Raw genomic sequence first — 23,757 nt, forward strand, 5'->3', positions numbered from 1 at the left:
TCACTTAGAAATGTATTAGAAATTTTGTTCAAAGTGAAGGGCACCCTGAACTTGTCCTCTACCTTGATGCTGAAAAAGCTTTTCACAGAGTCGAGTGGGACTTTTTGTTTGCCACTCTTGGAAAATTTTATTAGGTGGATTCAGTTGCTTTACTCTGATCCTAAAGCAACAGTACTTGCGAATGGTCTCACTTCGACTCCGTTCTGCATAGGGAGAGGCACAAGGCAGGGTTGCCCTCTTTCACCTTTGCTTTTCACTCTAGTCATTGAACCCTTAGCAGAACTCATTAGACAGAGCATAAATTTCCATGGCATTATAGTGGGAGGAGAAGATCATCGAGCATCACTTTACGCTGATGATGTACTTATATTTATGTCTAAACCAGAGCAATCTATTCCAGTATTATTGAAATGTATTTCTTATTACAGTAGTATTTCTGGTTATAAAATAAATCTTTCCAAATCCATTGCACTACCTTTAAATGTCTCTTCTTTAGAACATCTAAAATTTATTTCCCCTTTCCAATTATCAGAAAATGGCTTCAGATATCTAGGCATTTTTGTCACAGCTTCACTTAATGATCTTATAAATAATATTTATATTCCTCTCATAGAGAAAATCAAGCTTAACTTGAAAACATGGTGCTTACTCCCAATCTCATTTCTAGGAAGAATAAATGTAATAAAAATGAATGTACTTCCCAAGCTTTTATATTTATTCCAATCCATACTTAGTTATTTAGCAAAATCATTTTTCAAAGATTTCAGTAAACACCTCTCAAAGTTCATAATAAAAGGCTACGTATCAAATTTTCCAAATGAATGAAGCCAAAAGATAAGGGTGGGATACTCTGCCAAATCTTCAGATTTATAATTGGGCAGCCCAGATAAAAAATATGATCAGTTGGTGTAGTGAGAGGACCAATTCTGTTTGGTATAAGATGGAAGAAACAGCTTGCGCCCCATTACCAATTAGATTTTTGCCATTTTTTAAAGATTTTTTTACAAAGATAAAAAAGGTTTCGGAACATTTTACCATATCAAACACTCTTCGAGCCTGGAGAGATATTAAGACATACCTAGGAATTTCTGTCTCTCTTTTCTTGTCTTCCCCACTTTCTTTTAACCCAGATTTGCCTTTAACGTTGCAGAAGATTGGTCTTTCAGCATGGCTGAAACTGGGAATCTCTCAAATATCTTTTTTATTTGCAGAGGGCACCCTAAAGTCTTTCCAGCAGATTGTAGAGCAATATAAAGTTCCAAAGTCCAATTTTTACAAATAACTTCAATTGCGACATTTTTTAAAACCAAAGATAGAAAAAAGAAGAGTTGAGAAGTGAAACAACAGAGATTGAAGACCTTTTACTGAATCCAATTTGTTTAAAGGGATTAATATCAAGGGCATATGACATCTTGTCTAGTAATTGCACTTCCACCTTGCTGGAACTGAAGGGTGTTTGGGAGAAGGATATTGGTCGAACCATTGAAGAGAATGACTGGGCTATTGTATGTGATAATATGTATCTGAAATGTACTTCTCTTGGGATCCATGAGCTCAACTCTAAATTTTTTAATAGGATATATCTTACACCACTGCGTATTAAGAAGATGTTTATCAATGCCACAGGCCTATGTTTCAAGTGTAAAAAAGATAAAGGCACATTCATTCATTGTTTTTGGTACTGTGACAAAATGTTGCCATATTGGAAAAAAATACATAGGGTATTGAAAGATCTTCTTGAACTAAACTTTGATATGACCCCAGCTTTATATTTATTGAATCTTTATGTGAACAGTTTGTTTAAAAAGATGCAATACAGTTATTTATTGTCCTGGTATATTTAGCTAAAAAATGCATTTTGTTACTTTGGTCTGCATCACAGGCTCCGTCTTTCAAAATGTGGATATCACCGATTGCTACGTGGTTGCCAAAAATCTGACAAATTCTGGCTGATATGGTCTCCCCTTTGACAATACATAAAAGAGCTCTCTTGATGTACATACAGGACTGCTTTTTTAATTTCCTCTAATTCTTATTTAAAGAATGCTCTAAAATGGTTTGATCCTTTTTTTTTTAATCATTTGTTTTTCTTTGCTTTTTTCCATCCATTTTCACTTCTTATCTTTAGGGTTTTGTACATTCTGTAATATGAATATATGATGTGATACTGTTTATGTTATTTGATTTTGTGGGCAAACAATATATATATATTTTTTTGTCCCTGTATTTAGATGAGCTGAACTTCATTCATCAGCTAAAATCTAACCTGAAGAAGAAGTATCAATGTGTGTTTGAAGGAATTGCACAGCAAGGTGACTCCACACTTCTGAATAACATCTACACAGATCTCTATATCACCCAGGGTGGTAGTGAACAGGTTAATACTGAACATGAGGTAAGACAGATTGAAGTTACTTCCAGGCATCACGAAACACAAGAGATACAAATTGAGTGCACAAAGATGTTTGAAACACCTGAACAAGACGAGGAGATCAGAACTGTACTGACAAAAGGAGTTGCTGGAATCGGAAAATCAGTCTCTGTGCAAAAGTTTGTTCTGGATTGGGCTGAAGAAAAAGAAAATCAGGATATCAGCTTCATATTTCCTCTTCCATTCAGAGAGATGAACTTAAAGGAAAAGGAAAAACAAAGTTTGTTGGACCTTATAACTCAGTTTTTCCCAGAGACAAAAGGACTGAACCTTACAAGAAGGAACCAAAAAGTCCTGTTCATTCTTGATGGTTTGGATGAATTTCGTCTTCCTCTAAACTTCGATGGTAATGAGATATGGTCTGATGTATCATCACCAGCCTCTCTGGATGTTCTCCTGACGAACCTCATCAAGGGAAATCTGCTTCCTTCTGCTCTCATCTGGATCACAACCAGACCAGCAGCTGCCAGTAAGATTCCTCCTGACTGTATCGATCGGCTGACAGAGATACGAGGATTCAATGATGCACAAAAGGAAGAGTACTTCAAAAAAAGATTCAAAGATGAGAATCTGGCCAAAGAAATCATTGATAATGTTAAAAAATCAAAGAGTCTCTTTATCATGTGCCACATCCCAGTCTTCTGCTGGATTTCAGCCACTGTTCTCCAAAACATTTTGGAGGAGAAAAAAAAAAAAGTGAAAAACAATCAGGCTGATGATGCCTCCAAAACACTGCAGGAATCAAATTCTGTAGACACACCCAAGACTCTGACACAAATGTACACACACTTTCTCTGCTTTCAGGTCCTGCAGAGCCTCCGAAAGTATGATGGAAAATACAGACCAGATGTTTCCTGGGATAAAGATGCCATCCTTTCACTGGGGAAACTGGCCTTTCATCAGCTGGAAAGAAATAACCTGATCTTCTATGAATCAGATCTGGAAGCTTGTGGTATTGACGTCTATAAGGCATCAGTGTATTCAGGCATGTGTACCCAGATCTTTAAGGAGGAAACAGGGATCATTGTTGGTACCATGTACTGTTTTGTTCACTTGAGCATTCAAGAGTTTATTGCAGCCCTTTATGCACATCTGTTTCTAGACATAAATAAGAGAAGTATATTTCTTCATGAGTCTACAGAACAGGAAAACAAAAATGAAACCATGATTGATTTGCTCAAGACTGCAGTGGACAAGGCACTTGAGAGTGAAACTGGACACCTGGACCTTTTCCTTCGCTTTCTTCTTGGTCTGTCACTCCAGTTCAATCGACAACTCTTACGAGGTCTGTTGAAGCAGGAAGACAACAATGGCCAGAGCAAAAAGGAAATAGTTCAGTACATCAAGCAGAAATTTGAAGCTGATCTGTCTCCAGAGAGATCCATCAATCTGTTCTACTGTCTGAATGAACTGAATGATCAAACTCTGGTGAAAGAGATTCAGACCCACCTTAGTAAAGGAAGTCTTTCATCTGCTGATCTTTCGCCTGCCCAGTGGTCTGCTGTGGCCTTTGTGTTGTTGACATCAGAGGAGGAGCTGGAGGAGTTTGAGCTTCAGAAATTCAAGAAATCAGACGAGTGTCTCATTAGATTATCAGCAGTCATCAAAACCTCCAAAAGAGCACTGTAAGTAATTTAATACAATTTGTCATGTTTTGTTCTCATCTTAAAATTGCATTTATCTACATTGATACATAGCAGGTTTGGACACCCATGATCTATAGTGATTATTATAGGGTGACCAGATTTCTCATGGTTCAATACGGGGCGGGGAGGGGAGTTGGGGTGCTGGGGGTGATAGTAATTTTGTTTTACGACAAGCTTAGTTACCTTTGATTAGGCTGTTCTCACATGACAGAACACTACTACTACTCGCTCTGATCATCCAGTCGTAAAGAAGTGTTGAAATATACTGGACAAAACATGTTTTGTTTTTTTTCAAAATAAGTTGGGACAGATGTTGAGACAGTCCCGCACATCACGTTATTATAAAGCACATTGTTCCATAGTTATTTATACCCCAATATGCAGTTCAGTTTCTTAAACATCTGCTATAAAGCAGATATACTCTTTTTAAATGTATAACTCATTGCCATTAATGCTATAAACCTATTATTCATTTACATATTTTATTAAGTTTTATTCAAGCATGCTAGTTTGTTTTATCTAGGAAATTTGAATCAATAAAATTCTAATATATAGTAATATATTATAATAATGCAGTATATTTACTGTTCATGTAAAAATAATTAGTATTAATTTAATTTTTGTATTTAACAAATATATTATATGTGATTTGTGATTTGATTTATTTCTTTTGTAGGCTAAATGATTGTAACTTAACAGACAAAAGCTGCGTAGCTCTGGCTACAGTTCTTGGATCAGATACCAATCTGAAAGAGCTGAACATGGACAATAATAATCTGCAGGATTCAGGAGTGAAGCTGCTCTGTACTGGACTTAAGAATATAAATTGCACATTAGAGATACTGAGGTAAGTTTTATGACAATCCCTATTGTTTGGTTAGAATTCAGATCCATCAGTTAACATGGAGCTAGATAATTTGCCACAGAATAGAGGGCAGAACTGCTTCAGCTCAGTGAAATTTTTAGGCTTTAATTCCAGCATGAACTCTACATTCCCAGTCCTACCACAGCATTTCAATGGGGTTTAAGAATGGACTTATGTTAGGCCATTTCAAAATTAAAATTTTCTTGTTTTTTTTAACTATTTTGTGGTTGTTTGTATGTTGTGGATCATTTAGATCAGCGGTCGGCAACCCATAGCATAGGGATAGTTATTGGCACACAAGCAATACGGAAAACTGCATACTGACGTACATTTTGAGGTAATCATTCCTCAAAGCCACATGTCTCCGGTAAATCATTTGTGTGACCGAAACATGAGGCGTTTCAGATCAGCAGTCTTACAGCGCTCGTCAATGTCAAAATAATTGAGATGGGGGGGGGCACTGATTTATAGAGAGGACACATTCAAAATGTAGAAGTAAATGCCCACTGCCATGATTGGCTAACAGTTTTGCTTATTAAAATAATAGATAGATGCTGTTGTTACGTACTCTGTTAAAACAACATGGGTCACTTGGGTTAAATAAATACTCAGTACATATCAAACACTCTGGAACAGTCAATGCAATATTTGTATAAACATGTGTCATGACATTACTGTTGGATCCATTATAGCCAGACTCAGCACTGCATCTTTCAGTGTTAGATCTGGAGCTTTCCTAATGTTACCCTGTGTCTACAGCCGATGCGAGTGGCGTGACACAGCTAAAGACAACAGAACCCATTATAAATCACTGGAAGTGAATGAATTGACATGACAAATCCCTGACAGTAAACTGATGTCCCGTTCTATTTCTGATGTTTGTGACAACGTTTGTGACTGGTGTAGATACTATACAGTGTCTTTTAATCCTATGATCTCTATGATTTTGTTGATAGAGTAATCCTGTCTTTGCCTCTCTCTAGTATTTCCTCTCCTCCTATTACATGCGTGAATCAGTGGACAGGGCTAAAGAGGCAATGATATAGAAGCAGGCATTGATCTTCTTCTGCAGAGGCGTTTTTGTCATTCTATGACATCATAATGTGACAAATTCCAAAACGAGTCGTTTTCTTAGCTTGGTTTTAATAAAAGCTGGTTTTGAACTAGCAAGAACGTTTTTGAGTTCTGAAACTTACAGGATGTTTTTTTTTTTTATAGTACATTGACCTGTTATATGTCAAAAGATCGAGGGAAATTTCATTTATCAGTTCATGACCGTTTTAAGTGACTGAAAACTGGAGGTTCTTGGGTGAGTCGATGTGTAAAATATTAAAGGCCATAAACTAACATGTAACAAAAATAATTCACTTTACAGTTTAATATAAAAAAATAAATAAATAAAATAAAAAAACCTTTCTACGTGTACTGCGTTAGGCTAACCAAGACTTGTCATAGCACTTGCATGTTGTTGCTCTTTTGTTGGTTTTGACTGCTTCTAATGTCCTCATTTGTAAGTCACTTTGGATAAAAGCGTCTGCTAAATGACTAAATGTAAATGTAATATTGTAAAGGTAATTTCTAGAATAGCTCATTAGTCAGTTGACTGTTACAATTTCATTTCTGTTGTAGACTGTCAGACTGCAGTATCACAGAAGAAGGATATAAAGCTCTGGCTTCAGCTCTGAGATCAAACCCTTCACACCTGATAGAGCTGGATCTCACAGGAAATGATCCTGGACAATCAGGAGTGAAGCAGCTCGATGATTTACTACAGGATCCAAACTGTCAGCTGAAGACACTGAGGTGAGATGTAATGAAATAATACAAAATAAATGATATGCAGGTGAATATTTTTTTTTACTTATACTGTATATGTTGAACAACCTGTTGCTGCATCAAAGTTAACAAACTTCAGGATTTTTAAAAAAAAAAACAAATTGGGGGCTTTTAAGCAATATTTTCGAAATTTTCCCTATATGTAAAAGTTGAGAAATGAATTGAATCCTGCTTCATCTTCTCTTCTGCAGGTTTTTGGGTCCTGCTGCAGATGAAGCCTGTCAGTATGTGACTGGAATTGTGGGTAAAAACCCGTTACTCCTGAGAGAACTGAATCTGAGTGAACGTGAACTAGGAGACACACGAGTGAATCAGATCGCTGCTCTACTGCAGGATAAACACTGTAAACTCAACACGCTGATGTGAGTATTGCACATGCATTAATACTAACATTGTTGAGTGGGAATAAACTAGGAAGATCGGGAAGAGGGAAGATCTGTTGTCTGAAAATCCACAATGCAGATTGGAAAAAATTAAAAGCTTGTTGTTAATTGTTATTATCAAAGTGTCCCTCAGTATACTTTTTGTACCTGCGTTTAGCCTCCTGTATACCTTTCTTCAGATCCCTCCAGGCTCTTCTGTAAGCCAGCAGGTCACCTGACCTATAGGCGATATCTTGGGCTTTAAGCAAAGACCGCAGTGTACGGTCCAGCCAAACACTCTGATGGATTTAGTGGGCAAGACGGAGTTTGTGCAGAAATACAAATAGGCCAAGACAGGTGTGTGTATTCCTCTATATCCGCATTCTCTTTAAACACTCCCCAGTCAGTGCATTCAAAGCAGTCCTGAAGTGCTGAAGTAGCCTCCACACTCCAGACCTGAATGGTTTTAAAAGTTGGTCTTGATCGGCAGATAAGAGGTCTTTATGCCGGTGTCATTTCCAGCGAGATGTAGTCTGACATGCCCAGATGTGGAGATGCTGCAGCTTTATATGCCCTGGGATGTTCGTATAGACCTGATCCAGAATATTATTGTCCCTGGTCAGGAAATTGATGTATATGGAAAACTTGGGAAATACTGCTTTCAGTTATACATGATTGAAGTCTCCTGCTATGACCACAACTCCCTCCGGATGTGCATTTAGCTGGCTATTAATAGTGCTGTGCAACTTCTCCAGTGCTGGCCTGACATTAGCCAATGGTGGTATGTAAACAGCTGTAATCAGAAAGGCAGAAAACTCTCTTGGCATGTAGAACGGTCTGCATTTCACCGCCAGATATTCCAAATCCGGGGAGCAGTATGTTTCAATAACATTTGTTGCAGTACACCAGTTTTTATGAACATAGATGCACACTCCACCACCTTTACTCTTACCAGAGGCTGCAGTCCTGTCAGCTCGGTAGACGGAGCGGCCCTCCAGTTCTATAGCCTCATCGGGAATGTTATTAAGCCAGGTCTCTGTGACGATCATCACACAGCTATTCATACCGCACGACATAATCCTCAGCCGTAGCTCATCCATCTTGTTGACGATTGACCGGGAATTTGTGAGAAAGAGACTCGGAAGGGCTGTTCTATGTGGGTTAGCATGTAGCTTAGCACGTAGGCCACCTCTCTTGCCCCGCTTTTGCCTCCGCTCTTTTCTCCGCCTCCAGTGCCACTTATGCGTGACGTTGATAGCTTCACAGGTCCGCTGAATCTCTGGTGGTATAAAGTCCAGCTTGGACTTAAAGTTGGCATCGTAAAGTTGGCATCGTCTCCCAATATCCAAAAGTTCAGCTCTTCCAAACTGAATAAGAGCATTCAGTTTACTGTTTTAAAAATATATATTTTTGAATTATACAAATATGACGGAAAATTAAAATTATACTTTTAAATATGAAACTAAAACCGCCAGTAGGCTAGGTGGCGGCAGATCACCATGAGTGTGACACAGAATCATTTATTCAAACAATTTGTTAAAAACAGCTGATTCATTCAGTAATGAAACACTGCTGTGTGTTACTCGGAAATGCACAACAGTTCTGCTATGGGTTTGTTTGGAACTATTTTCGTTGTGGAAAGAGCAAAAATTGGTATCTAAAATGCAATTCACTTAATAGTAACTTGTTTGTTGAACATTTGTATAAAATCAATATTATGTTTGCAGTTGTCCTCATATTTGTGAAAACAGCTCTCTTGCTCATGCAATATTGCATAATTATATATTAATTCTATAATATTAAAACAAGATCATACAGTTCAAATACGTTTTTGCAATCGTATCTTGAAATTTTGGGGTATTTGTATTAATTTTGGTGCAATTCCTTATTAAATTCTGATCCAGCATAACAGCATCCAAAAAATTAGAAAAGATTTATTGATCGCATTTGAAGCAGGAAGTTTTACATCATTGCATTAATGATGTTAGCAGATAAATCAGACAATGCACCAGCAATTTAGTGATTTCCTCACAGGTGTGGTCTTAGACAGTCTTGAAATAAAATCCTGAGTCCTCTTAGTCTGAGACCAAGACAAGGCCGAGTACAAATGAAGTCGAAAGGCCTTCAAAAAGTGGTCTTAAGACCAGTCTTGAGACCAAGACTGGTCTCAAGTACTACCACACTAATACTGAGGTTGCTGCAGTGTTTGCATCTTGTTTTAAGTGAGTGAAGTGATGTGGTGTCAAGTATGGTGACCCATGCTCACACACACAGCAATGAACATGCACACACTGTGAACACACACCTGGAGCAGTGGGTAGCCATATTGCTGTGGCACCCGGGAGCAGTTTGGGGGTTCGGTGCCTTGCTCAAGGGTCTCACCTCAGTCGTGGAATTGAGGGTGGAAGAGAGCACTGGTTATTCACTCCCTCCACGACAATCCACAACCTTCGGGTTACAAGTCGTGGTAGTCGTGGCCTAATGGTTAGGGAGTCGGGCTTGTAACCTGAAGGTTGCTGGTTCGATTCTCGGTGGGGATTGTGAATGAACAGCACTCTCTCCACCTCCGATACCATGACTTAGGTGCCCTTGAGCAAGGCACTGAACCCCTAATTGCTCCCCGGGCGCTGGAGCAAGGCTGCCCACTGCTCCGGGTGTGTGTTCACTGTGTGTGTGTGTGTGCACTTGTTCACTACTCACTGCTGTGTGTGTGCACTTGGATGGGTTAAATGCAGAGCACCATTTCGAGTATGGGTCACCATACTTAACAATACGTCACGACTTAACTTAACTTAACAAGTCAGACTCTCTAACCATTAGGCCACGACTGCCCAATAGTTTTTCAACAGTTGCTTAGACTGGTCATCCAGCTGGCTGTGAAACCATAGTGATTCCTAACAATGAGATCCATCTGAGATCAAGTAGAATGCCATACTGAAGCATAACTGATGTTAAATAACTCTGCAAGTGATGTATAAATTTATGTTTGAACCACAGGTTATAGCGAGGCTAAGGACCCTTTGCACAAACTGTCATAAAAATAAATAAATACATTTATAACACTGCACCTTGGCATTAAATGACAGAAAACGAGTTAACGCTGCTGCATGTTTCTAATACACCAGCCGAGGGAGTGATGGCAAATTTCACATTTTTCTCTATTCTGACCAACATAATCAATCTCTTAATATTTTTTCTCTTGCTATTGGGGCAAATGAAAATGTAAAAAGTAAATTGTTTGCAGTTAAATTGCAGGCCAAATTCCTGTAGTGCAGCTTTTTTTAATACAGAGTACATGTACTTGTATGATTAACTGTGTTTTAAGCAGGAATAACATCTTTTTTTAAATAGACTTTCAGACTGCAGTATCACTGAAGAAGGTTATAAAGCTCTGGCTTCAGCTCTGAGATCAAATCCTTCACACCTGATAGAGCTGGATCTCACAGGAAATGATCCTGGACAATCAGGAGTGAAGCAGCTCACCGATTTACTACAGGATGGACACTGTTCATTACAGACCATCAGGTGATAAAACCTTAAAATATTTAAAACGCAACCACAGATGTGAAATCAGCTGAAAGATAATAGATAAAGGGGCCAAATAGACCAGTGTGGAAAAGGAATGATATGAACTGGAATTAAACTGCAATTGAGAGAAATTTAACAGGCACACAACATAATTTGTGACAACAGTATGTAAAAACGTAAATGATCTAAAATTTGTATCTATTTGCTGTAGGTTTTTTAAAAGTCCTGCTGCAGAGGATGCGTGTGAGTATCTCACTAAAGTTGTGGGTAAAAGTCCATTATTACTGACAGAACTGAATCTGAGTGAAGATAAATTAGGAGACCTGGATTTGGAGAAGCTCTGTGCTCTTTTGATGGACTCCCATAGCAAACTGGAGAAAATTGAGTAAGTGAACATGATTTATACATTATAACTAATAATTATTCATTACAAAAGACTGTCAGTCACATGTGTGATCAGATATGAAGAGCTGTTGATCTGATGTGTGTTGAATATGTTCTGAATAACAAATAATGCTGTTTTGTGTTCAGGCTGAATAATTTTGGGCTGGCAAAGAAAAGCTGCTCAGTTCTAGCTACTGTTCTCTCCTCCAAAACCATCCTGAAAGAGATGAACCTGAACAACAGCCGTCTGCTGAACTCAGGAGTCAAAGAGATCTGTGAGGGACTGAAGAATCCCGTGTGTGAGCTGGAAATACTCAAGTGAGTATATTTCCCTATCAGATACACTCAACACCACAGCAGTGAGATCAGTATTGCACATTTGCTGATTATTGGAAAATTATATACAGTGGGTACGGAAAGTATTCAGACCCCCTTAAATTTTTCACTCTGTTATATTGCAGCCATTTGCTAAAATCATTTAAGTTCATTTTTTTCCTCATTAATGTACACACAGCATCCCATATTGACAGAAAAACACAGAATTGTTGACATTTTTGCAGATTTATTAAAAAAGAAAAACTGAAATATCACATGGTCCTAAGTATTCAGACCCTTTGCTGTGACACTCATATATTTAACTCAGGTGCTGTCCATTTCTTCTGATCATCCTTGAGATGGTTCTACACCTTCATTTGAGTCCAGCTGTGTTTGATTATACTGATTGGACTTGATTAGGAAAGCCACACACCTGTCTATATAAGACCTTACAGCTCACAGTGCATGTCAGAGCAAATGAGAATCATGAGGTCAAAGGAACTGCCTGAAGAGCTCAGAGACAGAATTGTGGCAAGGCACAGATCTGGCCATTGTTACAAAAAAATTTCTGCTGCACTTAAGGTTCCTAAGAGCACAGTGGCCTCCATAATCCTTAAATGGAAGACGTTTGGGACGACCAGAACCCTTCCTAGAGCTGGCCGTCTGGCCAAACTGAGCTATCGGGGGAGAAGAGCCTTGGTGAGAGAGGTAAAGAAGAACCCAAAGATCACTGTGGCTGAGCTCCAGAGATGCAGTCGGGAGATGGGAGAAAGTTGTAGAAAGTCAACCATCACTGCAGCCCTCCACCAGTCAGGGCTTTATGGCAGAGTGGCCCGACAGAAGAAAGCCCGCATGGAGTTTGCTAAAAAAATACCTGAAGGACTCCAAGATGGTGAGAAATAAGATTCTCTGATCTGATGAGACCAAGATGGAACTTTTTGGCCTTAATTCTAAGCGGTATGTGTGGAGAAAACCAGGCACTGCTCATCACCTGTCCAATACAGTCCCAACAGTGAAGCATGGTGGTGGCAGCATCATGCTGTGGGGGTGTTTTTCAGCTGCAGGGACAGGACGACTGGTTGCAATCGAGGGAAAGATGAATGCGGCCAAGTACAGGGATATCCTGGAAGAAAACCTTCTCCAGAGTGCTCAGGACCTCAGACTGGGACGAAGGTTTACCTTCCAACAAGACAATGACCCTAAGCACACAGCTAAAATAACGAAGGAGTGGCTTCACAACAACTCCGTGACTGTTCTTGAATGGCCCAGCCAGAGCCCTGACTTAAACCCAATTGAGCATCTCTGGAGAGACCTAAAAATGTTTACCATCCAACCTGACAGAACTGGAGAGGATCTGCAAGGAGGAATGGCAGAGGATCCCCAAATCCAGGTGTGAAAAACTTGTTGCATCTTTCCCAAAAAGACTCATGGCTGTATTAGATCAAAAGGGTGCTTCTACTAAATACTGAGCAAAGGGTCTGAATACTTAGGACCATGTGATATTTCAGTTTTTCTTTTTTAATAAATCCGCAAAAATGTCAACAATTCTGTGTTTTTTTTGTCAATACGGGGTGCTGTGTGTACATTAATGAGGAAAAAAATGATATGTACTGTATGTCATTTAAAAACTTAAATGATTTTAGCAAATGGCTGCAATATAACAAAGAGTGAAAAATTTAAGGGGGTCTGAATACTTTCCATACCCACTCTATTTTTCAATCTATTCACCTGCAGAAGTATAAATAAATGTAAAATGACCAGTTTTTTAAACTTAGAGAATGTTTTTTTAACTGTACTGAAATAAAATGCAAATGCAATTGAAAAACTGAACTAAGCTAAAATAATATTAAAGTGAAATGTATATGGATGACGTTAAAACTAATTAAGATAAAAAAAAAGACACAAATTTTGTTTTTGCTTTGCCGTATATTATACATTTTTAACTCAAAAATTTAAAACTAGGGGCCAGTTTGAAAATACGGCAGGTGTATTTATATATATATATATATATATATATATATTAGTGTTGGGCAACGATTAATCGTGATTAATCGCATCCAAAATAAAAGTTTTTGTTTATATAATATATCTGTGTGTACTGTCTATATTTATTATGTGTATATAAAGACACACATACAGTATATATTTTGAAAAGATTTACATGTATATATTTATTAATATAATTTATATGATATATAAATATATTTAATATATAAACATGACACATTTTTCTTAAATATATACATACATGGGTGTGTATTCATATATACAAAATAAATACACACAATACACACACATATATTATGTACACAAAAACTTTTATTTTGGATGCGATTAATCGCGATTAATCGTTGCCCAGCACTAATATATATATATATATATATATACTATAACGTCTCGGTTACGTATGGAACCCTCTTTCCCTGATAGAGGGAACGGAGACGTTATGTCGTGACAACATATGGGGTCTTACTTGGGAGCCTGAATCCTCTCTGATTAAGGGTGCTTTCACATCTGCCTCCTTCATGGGAGTTCTCATGGGAAGTAAACAGGTCCACCTGAGCTTCCCCGAATCGACTCCAGATCATCCGGATTGTCTCGGGATGGAGTCGCCATTTTCCGGGGAACGTGAGCTGTCGTGAGAGCACATCGGCCGCACGATTGAGCTCCCCTGCCGCATGCGCTACGTCTGACTCCAGAGGAGGAGATGGCGGGCGAGTTTTGACATGTGACGTGATCGTAGACAACCCTACCAGTTGATGTACAAAACGGTCGCAGAGTTGTCTGTGTGAACCAACAGGTGCTTGCCAAGCAGCAGCGGCCGGAACCGCCGCAAGGCTAGTAGCACTGACAGCAACTCAAGGCAGTTGATTTGCCAAAGCAGTCGAGGCCCTGTCCAGAACCCCGAGGCTGCCTGCCCGTTGCATGTAGCGCACCAGCCCACACTGGAGGCATCCATCGTGACAACGACATGCCGAGACACTTGTTCTAAGGGCACGCCGAACAGTAGAAAGACGAGGTCCGTCCAGGGGCTGAATGAGCGGCAACATGTGGGTGTGATGGTCACGCGAGCTGTACTGTGGTGCCATGTCCATCTCGGGACTCGGGAGTGTAACCAGTGCTGAAGTGGTCTCATATGAAGCAATCTGAGCGGCGTGACTGCGGCTATGGATGCCATATGCCCCAGGAGCCTCTGAAAGTGTTTCAGTGGTACCACCATCCTGCCTCTGAAGGAACTCGGGCAGTTCAGCACAGACTGGGCACACTAGTTGGTGAGACGTGTCGTCATACTCACAGAGTCGAACTCCACACTGAGAAAAGAGATTCTCTGCATGGGGGAGAGCTTACCCTTTTCCCAGTTGACCCGAAGCCCCAACTGGCTGAGGTACCGGAGCACCATGTCCCTGTGATCACACAAGTGTTCTCGCAAGCAGGCCATGCTCAAGATAGTTGTGGATCCTGATGCCGACTTCCTGTACCGTGGCAAGTGCGCCCTGATGCGCTTCTGCATCGACATGTTCAACGGAAGCTTTTGAAGGGCCCGATTCAAGACACGCAGGTCCAGGACTGGCCGAAAGCCACTGTCTTTGTTGGGCACGATGAAATAAGGGCTGTAAACCCCGACATGGGCAGGGAGACATGGTCTCAGCATGGGGCGGAGCAACCGCAGGAGGGCGCCCTCGGCGATGGGCAGGTTGAGGCGTGGCCCGCGGCGGAACGGTGGCAGGTGGAGGATCACACCGGAGAAGGATGTGCTGGATAGCCTCAGTCCGCCTTTGTACTGCAGAGAACTGCGGAGTCCTCGACAGGGTCGCCGAATAACCCAGCCTGGGAGATGGGAGCGTCAAGAAAGCACACTTTGTCGACGTCACTCATCTCAATTGGACCACTAACATCGACATCACCTTCCCAAATGACAGCGGCGTGACTTTCGTCGCCCGGTGGGCAAAGTCAGTTGCCAAGCGCAGTTCTTGCATTAACCTCGGGTCGGTACTACCCTCCTGCATTTGTTTTGGTGCCTTGGCTTGGTGTACAGTACTTGCAGGGCAGAGGCAGCTTGAACCCGCAGGACTGCAAGCTTTGGCAGGTGACGAGGACGATTCCTCCAAGTGGCGGCGTTTTGCAGGTACAGGTGCACCGCAACCCGCACTCTTCACCTGGGGAATGTCAACGTACCCCCTAGCAGCCCCGCCATCGAGGGTAGAGAGGATAGAGGAGTCAGGTGAGCGGCTTCCAACCGAAAAAGGGGCCGTCCACGACTTCATCAGCTCCTCATGCACCTCCGGGAAGAAAGGAACCAGGGCGGGGCGTGGCCGCAAGCCACAGCCCATGCCGAGGAACCAATCAACCTGCTGCGAGGGCTCGGGATTGGGAGGTGTGCACGCCTCCAGCCCGATGCTCACGGCAACCCGAGAAAGCATGGCCATCAACTCTGGGTCCGATTCGGCTCACCCGAGGGGGGCAGCCCCGCCAAATCTTCATCCTCAGAGGACGATAGCCCATCCCCCAATGCTGTTATCGTCATCTGATCCTCTATCGGCACGCCGAATGAAACACTGGGCACGCTGTCAGACGGCACAGCAGAATCACCGGGGAACCGCACAGAACAGCTGCTGCGGGAGGAGTAAGAGGTCCGCGGGAGCTGGCCCGTCGGAGAGGCTCTCACTGTAGCCCTCAGATCTCCCAGAGCACTAACCGATGGTTCTCTGCTCGTGGCAGAGAAGTCAGCGGGGGTAGTGACAGAGGGAGCTCCTCCCATCCCCGTGAGGAGAGAGACGTACGATCGCAGTGCTGCCATGGTCACACACTCGCAGTGAACTAAGCTGGATGCCCAGACACTGAAGACAACGATCGTGGCTGTCGACAGAGGATAGGAAACGACCACAGCCAAGAGGACACGGACGGAAAGGCGTCTTTAAAAAGACGCGAGCCGTCTGCGATCAGAAACTGCTCTTTTAAATGAAGCACCCAGGGCAATCGCTGAATTAACAGGGGCGCTGCTGATTGTGCCATAACACCACCCAGAACAGCCTCTTCTTCCAGCAGCAGAGAAAATTCATCTAGTGAATCTTGAACTGTGTTCATTCACTCAGCTCCAAAGCAAAAATCTGATGACTGGATGCACCTGTTGCCTATTTATACCCGTGTGCACAGGGAGTGGCTCAGCATGCAAAATTCACTAGTCAAATTTCATTGGCGCTTTCTCTTAATCAGAGAGGATTCGGGCTCCCAAGTAAGACCCCATATGTCGTCACGACATAACTCGTAGTGACTGACAGATAGGGAAAATTGGTTTACAATTAGATTTTTCCTAAAATTATGTTGAAATTTAGAACCAACTCAAACCACACATACGCAAAAATCACTCCTGACTAGTCAAGTCAAGTCAAGTCACCTTTATTTATATAGCGCTTTTAACAATACAGATTGTGTCAAAGCACTTAACAGTATCAAACTGGAGGATAGAGTGTCAGTAATGTATAATGATAAGATTAAACACTCAATTTTCAGTTAAAGGCATTTCATTATTGAATTCAGAGATGTCATTGTCTAGCTCAGTTTAGTTTAAATTAGTATCTGTGCAATCAAATTGGCGATAATCGCTAGAAAATTAAGTGTCCCCTAGACTAGAATAAAATCCTGCAAGTTTTTTAGCCAGTTTATCTACAGTACATATCTGATGTATTTGTGACAATTATGTGGAAGTCGACCTTTCTTATGTTTATTTTGTTATTAAAGTGACGTTTACAGTTTGCTGGTTCTTCTCTATTCCTTCCCTGAGACTCAAACTTCATTACAGTATTCAGTAGTGTGATAGTATCGTATTTAAAGATTGTTTTTTTGTAGACTTTCAGACTGCAGTATCACTGAAGAAGGTTATAAAGCTCTGGCTTCAGCTCTGAGATCAAACCCTTCACACCTGATAGAGCTGGATCTCACAGGAAATGATCCTGGACAATCAGGAGTGAAGCAACTCAATGATTTACTACAGGATCCAAACTGTCAACTGAAGACACTGAGGTGAGACATGATGAAATGATAAAAAAAATAATTATATGCAGGTGAATTATATAAAGATTATTTCAATAATGCAATAAAATACACAATTTGTTGCATCAAAATTTTTTCAAAATGATCGAACTTGAAAGATCAAATGCTGTAGCTGCTGATGATGAATGTCAACACAGTTTAGTTGTGGTAAAAGCTACAGATCAAAGAGACATTATGGGTCACTAGCAGTGTTGGGGAGTAAATAGTTACATGTAACGGAATTACGTAATTTAATTACAAAATAAATGTAATTGTAATTAGTTACAGTTACTGAGAAAAAATGTGTAATTAAATTACAGTTACTTCTGAAAATGTTAATGATTACAAAGGGGGTTACATCTGAAGTTTTTTTCACACACCCATATACAAATTTAATTGACCTATTTCATAAATTGCATTGAATGCTCAAAAACATGAGACAGCAATGTTTCAGGAGTTTAGGACACAGAACAAGACACATGCTTATGCGATAATGGTTTTATTTCCTGTTTGGGTTTATGCATATGCTTTATTTTTTTAAGAGTAAAGGTTTTTTCCAAGGCATTCTTATATGCCAGTGTTTCCTGACATAATCATGCAAACATTTGATTACAAAACCAGTATCATAGCAAATAAACAATTTATTGTTATGATTTTAAATCTGTATTTAACCTCAGAATGATCTCAAAGTAAATAAGAGGTGTTCAGTCTTATTTTGTGGTGGCTGTGCTTTAAATTAAGTTATTACACGGCTCTGTGGAATGCTTGATTCTGATTGGTCAGTCGTGATATTCCAAGGTATGTTATTCATATAACTGGTAAAAGCTAATAACACAGACTCAGAAAAAATAGTATGTGTACAGTTTCTTAATTCTGTTTACCTGGTATTGCTCTCATTTTGTTTCGTACACTGTAATGGATTATAAGATAACTAACAATCTAGTACTGTAAGTACTAGTACTTAATTATTTATGTGGTGAAATGTTGTGTAATAAAAGTGGTATGACTGCACCGTATCCCTTAAGTGTCCGTCTAGTTTAAACTTGCTGCTTGCTAGCAACTGCTTTCTTCATGGAAGCTTTGTGTTCAAATATTTCTACTCAGATCAGTGTTTCATGTCTAATTATTTGCTTTTGTGGCAAGCAGCCGTGTTATAAGCGGGATAATGTACATCCAGCCAGTTGTTATCGCAAAATAAAGATGCATATTATCCCTTATTTATTATAATCTTAATTCAAGTGATGAAGGATTTTGAAAGTGCCAGTAATCAGTGTTGAGCACTACTGTAAGGTTAACCCTGCCTGCTTTAAATGTTTCAAAATGATTAACAGTTGAAAATATTATAAATTTAAAAAAGTAATCAAAAAGTAATCAAATGTAATAACTTGCATTACTTTAATAAAGTAATTGAAAAGTTACACTACTTATTACATTTTTAATAGGGTAACTTGTAATCTGTAACCTATTACATTTCCAAAGTAACCTTCCCATGACATTTACATTTAGTCATTTTGCAGACGCTTTTATCCAAAGGAATACATAAAGCGATTCATCTCGAAGAGGCAATCAGACAGACGAAGTGCTTGAAGTCTCAGGCATTTTTCAAATAAGTACAAGCTAGCAAGGGAAGGAGTAAATAAAGAGAAAGATGTTTTTTTTTTTAGGATGAAGTCAAGTAGTGTCGAAAGAGATGAGTTTTCAATTGTTGCTTGAAGATTGACAGGGATCCAGCACTCCGGATAGGGGTGGGAAGACCATTCCACCAGCCAGGAATGGTGAACGAGAATGTTCTGGAGAGTGATTTTAAGCCTGTCTGTGATGGTTCCACGAGGCGTCGCTCACTAGCAGATCTCAGACTTCTGAAGGGGATGTAGATTCTTAATAGTGAGTGCAAGTAGGTGGGTGCTGAGCCTGTGGTTGTTCTATATGCAAGCATCAGTGTCTTGAACTTGATGCGAGCTGCGACTGGTAGCCAGTGCAAGGAGATAAAGAGAGGTGTAACATGGGCTCTTTTGGGCTTGTTGAAGACCAGTCGTGCCGCTGCATTCTGAATCATTTGTAGAGGTTTGATTGTGTTTGATGGAAGTCCAGCCAGAAGAGCATTGCAGTAGTCCAGCCTAGAAATGACAAGGGCCTTGGCAAGAAGTTGTGCAGCATGCTCTGTCAGAAAGGGCCTGATCTTTCTGATGTTGTGTAGTGCAAATCTGCAAGATCGAACAGTCTTTGCAATGTGCTCTTTGAAGGTCAGCTGGTCATCAAAGATTACACCAAGATTTCTGACCGAAGTTGATGGGGTAATTGTTGATGAACCTAACTGGATTGTGAAGTCTTGCTGTAAAGTTGGAGTAGCAGGGAAGACAAGAAGCTCAGTCTTTGCCAGGTTGAGCTGTAGGTGATGTTCTTTCATCCATGCCGAGATGTCCGCCAGGCAGCCTGAGATCCGTGCAGCTACCGTTGGATCATCTGGTTGAAAAGAGAGATAGAGCTGTGTATCATCAGCGTAACAATGGTAGGATAATCCATGTGCCTGTATGATGGGACCCAGTGATGTAGTGTATGTGGAGAAGAGGAGGAGTGCAAGAACTGATCTCTGAGGAACCCCAGTGACCAGTTGATGTGCTTTGGATACCTCCCCTCCCCAGGCCACCCTGAAAGACCTACCAGTGAGATAAGATTCAAACCAGTGAAGTGGAATCCCAGTGATGCCCAGTGATGAGAGGGTGGACAGGAGGATCTGATGATTGACAGTGTCAAAAGCGGCAGATAGATCCAGCAGAATGAGGACTGAAGATTTGGAATCGGCTTTTGCAATTCACAGGGCTTCAGTGACTGAGAGTAGCGCAGTCTCAGTTGAATGGCCACTCCTAAAACCTGATTGTTTAGTGTCCAGTTTGTTGTTCTGTGAAATAAATAATGAGACCTGGTTGAAGACGACTCGTTTGAGTGTTTTCGCTATGAATGGAAGGAGAGAGACAGGTCTGTAGTTTTCTGTAAGAGAAGTGTTTAATGTAGGTTTTTTTGAGCAGTGGGGTTACCCGAGCCTGCTTGAATGCAGTGGGGAAGATGCCTGTGAGGAAGGATGTATTGATGATGAGTGTGAGTGCTGGTAAGAGTGTGTTACCCACACTCAAAAGAAAGATACCCCCAGGGGTGCCTGAGAGGGGGGGAGGATGAGCACCCCAACAGGACGGATTCAAGGATAACGACACAGGATAAAGGAATAATGCCAATGTCAATACAGTGCATCTGCGGCAGGATCTGCAAGAATGAAAGGGGTTTAAAAATCCACCAAGGCAGAATGAGATGCTTGACAGCGGAAACAACGACACAATGCACAGAAGTGACTTCTGGTAAGACGCAGGAGGAGCCAGGCCCGGAGGCAAAACCCACAGTGCCCAGAGCCTCCTAGTGTCGTCAAAACCTGCTGCCAGCAGCTCACTTGCCACTATAACCCAAGAGACAGCATCTCTTGACAACCCACACAGCCTCCAAAGCCAGCAACCTGCAGTCATGACAACTGGCTGTGCCCCTTTGGTCCAGCCAAGGATCCAATGGCCCAAATCCTCCAAGAGAGCTGAGTGGCAACAATTTGATGAAGATGTAAGTCAGGTCCTGGAAGTAACAGTAAAGGGGGATGTGGACCACCGATCGAGAACGATGACTACCCTCATAGTGAACATTGCAGCTGAGCGATTTGGAATCGAGGCATCCAAGCCTGCTCCATCGGCATATGCTCCAAGCCATAGAGCAAGGAAAATCCAGCGCCTCAGGGAAGAACTCAGGCTGCTAAAGAGGCAATACAAGTTAGGGGGGAAGTCGAGAGAGCCGACCTAGCGGACCTGAGTGCAATCCTAAGGAAACAACTCTTGACCTTACGGAGAGCAGAGTTCCACAGAAGGAGGCGGAAGGAGAGAGCCAGGAAGAGGGCAGCATTCTTGGCCAATCCATTTAAGCTGACCAAGCAGCTCCTTGGCCAAAAGAGGGCTGGCCGCCTCACATGCTCCAAGGATGCCATAAACGATCACCTTAAGGCCACCTATAGTGACTCCATCAGAGAACAACCGCTGGGTCCATGCGATGCGCTGATAACACCACCAGAGCCTTCATTAGACTTTGACCTGAAGGAGCCCCGCCTAAGGGAAGTGGAGGAAGTGGTGAGGAGAGCAAGATCGAGCTCAGCACCAGGCCCAAGAGGAGTGCCCTACAAGGTGTATAAGAACTGCCCAAAGCTACTACATCGGCTGTGGAGGGTCCTGAGGGTGATCTGGAGGATAGGGAAGATCGCCCAGCAATGGAGGTATGCTGAGGGTGTGTGCATACCAAAAGAGGAGAAGTCTGAGGATATCGACCAGTTTCGGGTCATCTCTTTGCTTAGTGTGGAGAGTAAAATCTTCTTTAGCATCGTGGCTAAGAGGCTCTCCAACTTCCTGTTGAGCAATAAGTACATCGATACGTCTGTGCAAAAGGGAGGTATACCAGGAGTTCCTGGTTGTCTGGAACACACAGGCGTGGTGACCCAGCTCATCAGGGAAGCAAGAGAAGGTAGAGGGGACCTGGCAGTGCTGTGGTTGGACCTCACCAATGCCTATGGCTCAATACCCCATATGCTGGTGGAGGTCGCACTGGAGAAACATCATGTACCGCAGAAGGTGAAAGATCTCATCCTGGACTATTACAGCAAGTTCAGCTTGAGAGTCTCTACTGGCCAGCTAACATCTGACTGGCATCAGCTGGAGGTGCGGATAATCACTGGCTGTACCATCTCATTGACCCTATTTGCGCTGTCAATGAATATGCTGGTCAAGGCAGCTGAAACAGAGTGCAGAGGTCCCCTCAGCAAGTCTGGAGTAAGGCAACCTCCCATAAGAGCCTTCATGGACGATCTCACAGTGATAACAACGGCGGTACCAGGAGACAGGTGGATCCTTCAGGGGTTGGAGAGACTCATGTCATGGGCATGCATGAGCTTCAAACCTGCAAAGTCCAGGTCCTTGGTTCTAAAGAAGGGGAAGGTTACAGACAGATTCCGCTTCAGGCTGGGAGAATACCAGATCCCGTCAGTCACTGAGAGTCCAGTGAAGAGCCTTGGGAAGGTCTTTAACTGCAGGCTGAGTGACAGAGACTCCATCAAGGCAGCCGGTGCTGACCTGGACGGATGGTTGAGAACAGTGGATAAGTCTGGGCTCCCTGGAAGATTCAAGGCCTGAGTCTACCAGCATGGAATCCTCCCAAGAATCCTCTGGCCTCTGCTTATCTATGAGGTCCCCATGACCATGGTAGAAGGTTTTGAGCAAAAAGTGAGCAGCTATCTGCGTAGATGGCTGGGTCTACCACGCAGCCTGCATAACATCGGGCTATATGGGAACACCAACAAGCTCAGGCTCCCTTTTAGCTCAGTCAGGGAGGAGTTCATCGTTGCACGGGCACGGGAACATCTGCAGTACTCTGGATCCAGAGATGCCAAAGTGTCAGGAAGAGGAAGAGCGAACCAGCAGAACAGTGGCCATGCGGCAGCAAGGTGCCTGGATGAAGTGGGAGCAGGCGATGGAGCGGAGTATCACTTGGAGGGACATTTGGAAGTGGAATCCCCAGAGAATCAAGTTCTTGATTCAGGGGGTCTATGATATCCTCCCAAGTCCATCCAACCTGTGCACATGGGGAAAGATAGAAACACCTGCATGCCCCCTTTGTTCCAAAGTAGGGAGATTAGAACACATCCTGAGCAGCTGCTCCAAGGCGCTGGGTGAGGGCCGGTATCGATGGAGGCACGACCAGGTCCTCAAATCCATTGCGGAGGCAATCAGCAAGAGGATCAAGGACAGCCGACATATCCAAACTACAGCCAAGGCCATTCACTTCATCAGGGAAGGACAAAAGTCAGAGAAAGCATTGAAAAACTGCTCTGTAGGTTTGCTCTCCACAGCCCGGGACTGGGTAATGACAGTTGACCTGGAAAGGCAGCTGAAAATTCCAACACACATTACCCAGTCCAAATTGAGACCTGACATCATCTTGGTCTCTGAGGCCACAAAACAACTGATCTTGTTGGAGCTGATAGTGCCCTGGGAGGAGAGGATGGAGGAGGCTCAAGAGAGGAAGAGGGAGAAATACCAAGAACTGGTGGAGGATTGCCGGAGGAATGGATGGAGGACCAGGTGTATGCCAGTAGAGGTGGGCAGCAGGGGATTTGCCAGTCACTCCCTGAGCAAGGCCTATGGCACGCTGCGCATAACAGGTGCTAACCGAAGAAGAGCCATAGGCAACAACGTAGAGGAAGCAGAAAAAGCTTCCAGATGGCTCTGGTAGAAGAGAGGTGAGCAGTGGGGGCAGTAGAATGCCACTTGGACACACGCCGGGGTC

General features: G+C 42.1%; 1 protein-coding gene across 6 annotated transcripts in view; it reads left to right on the forward strand.

Moving 5' to 3' along the window:
* Window positions 1–23,757, forward strand: part of LOC131530616 (NACHT, LRR and PYD domains-containing protein 12-like) — a 104,518-nt gene that overhangs the window by 47,467 nt on the left and 33,294 nt on the right. For 4 of the 6 annotated variants that reach the window (XM_058760977.1, XM_058760976.1, XM_058760978.1 and 1 more), the window contains exons 8-15: window positions 2,232–4,056; window positions 4,754–4,924; window positions 6,572–6,745; window positions 6,970–7,140; window positions 10,492–10,665; window positions 10,880–11,053; window positions 11,200–11,370; window positions 17,215–17,388. In XM_058760977.1, the coding sequence (XP_058616960.1) occupies window positions 2,232–4,056; window positions 4,754–4,924; window positions 6,572–6,745; window positions 6,970–7,140; window positions 10,492–10,665; window positions 10,880–11,053; window positions 11,200–11,370; window positions 17,215–17,388 (3,034 nt within the window). Of the gene's footprint in view, window positions 1–2,231; window positions 4,057–4,753; window positions 4,925–6,571; window positions 6,746–6,969; window positions 7,141–7,340; window positions 8,216–10,491; window positions 10,666–10,879; window positions 11,054–11,199; window positions 11,371–17,214; window positions 17,389–23,757 lie in introns of those variants that run through there. The other 2 variants (XR_009268443.1, XM_058760980.1) reach the window with 2 other exon arrangements.

Source organism: Onychostoma macrolepis, chromosome 22, assembly GCF_012432095.1.
Source record: "Onychostoma macrolepis isolate SWU-2019 chromosome 22, ASM1243209v1, whole genome shotgun sequence".
Classification (NCBI taxonomy): Eukaryota; Metazoa; Chordata; class Actinopteri; order Cypriniformes; family Cyprinidae; genus Onychostoma; species Onychostoma macrolepis.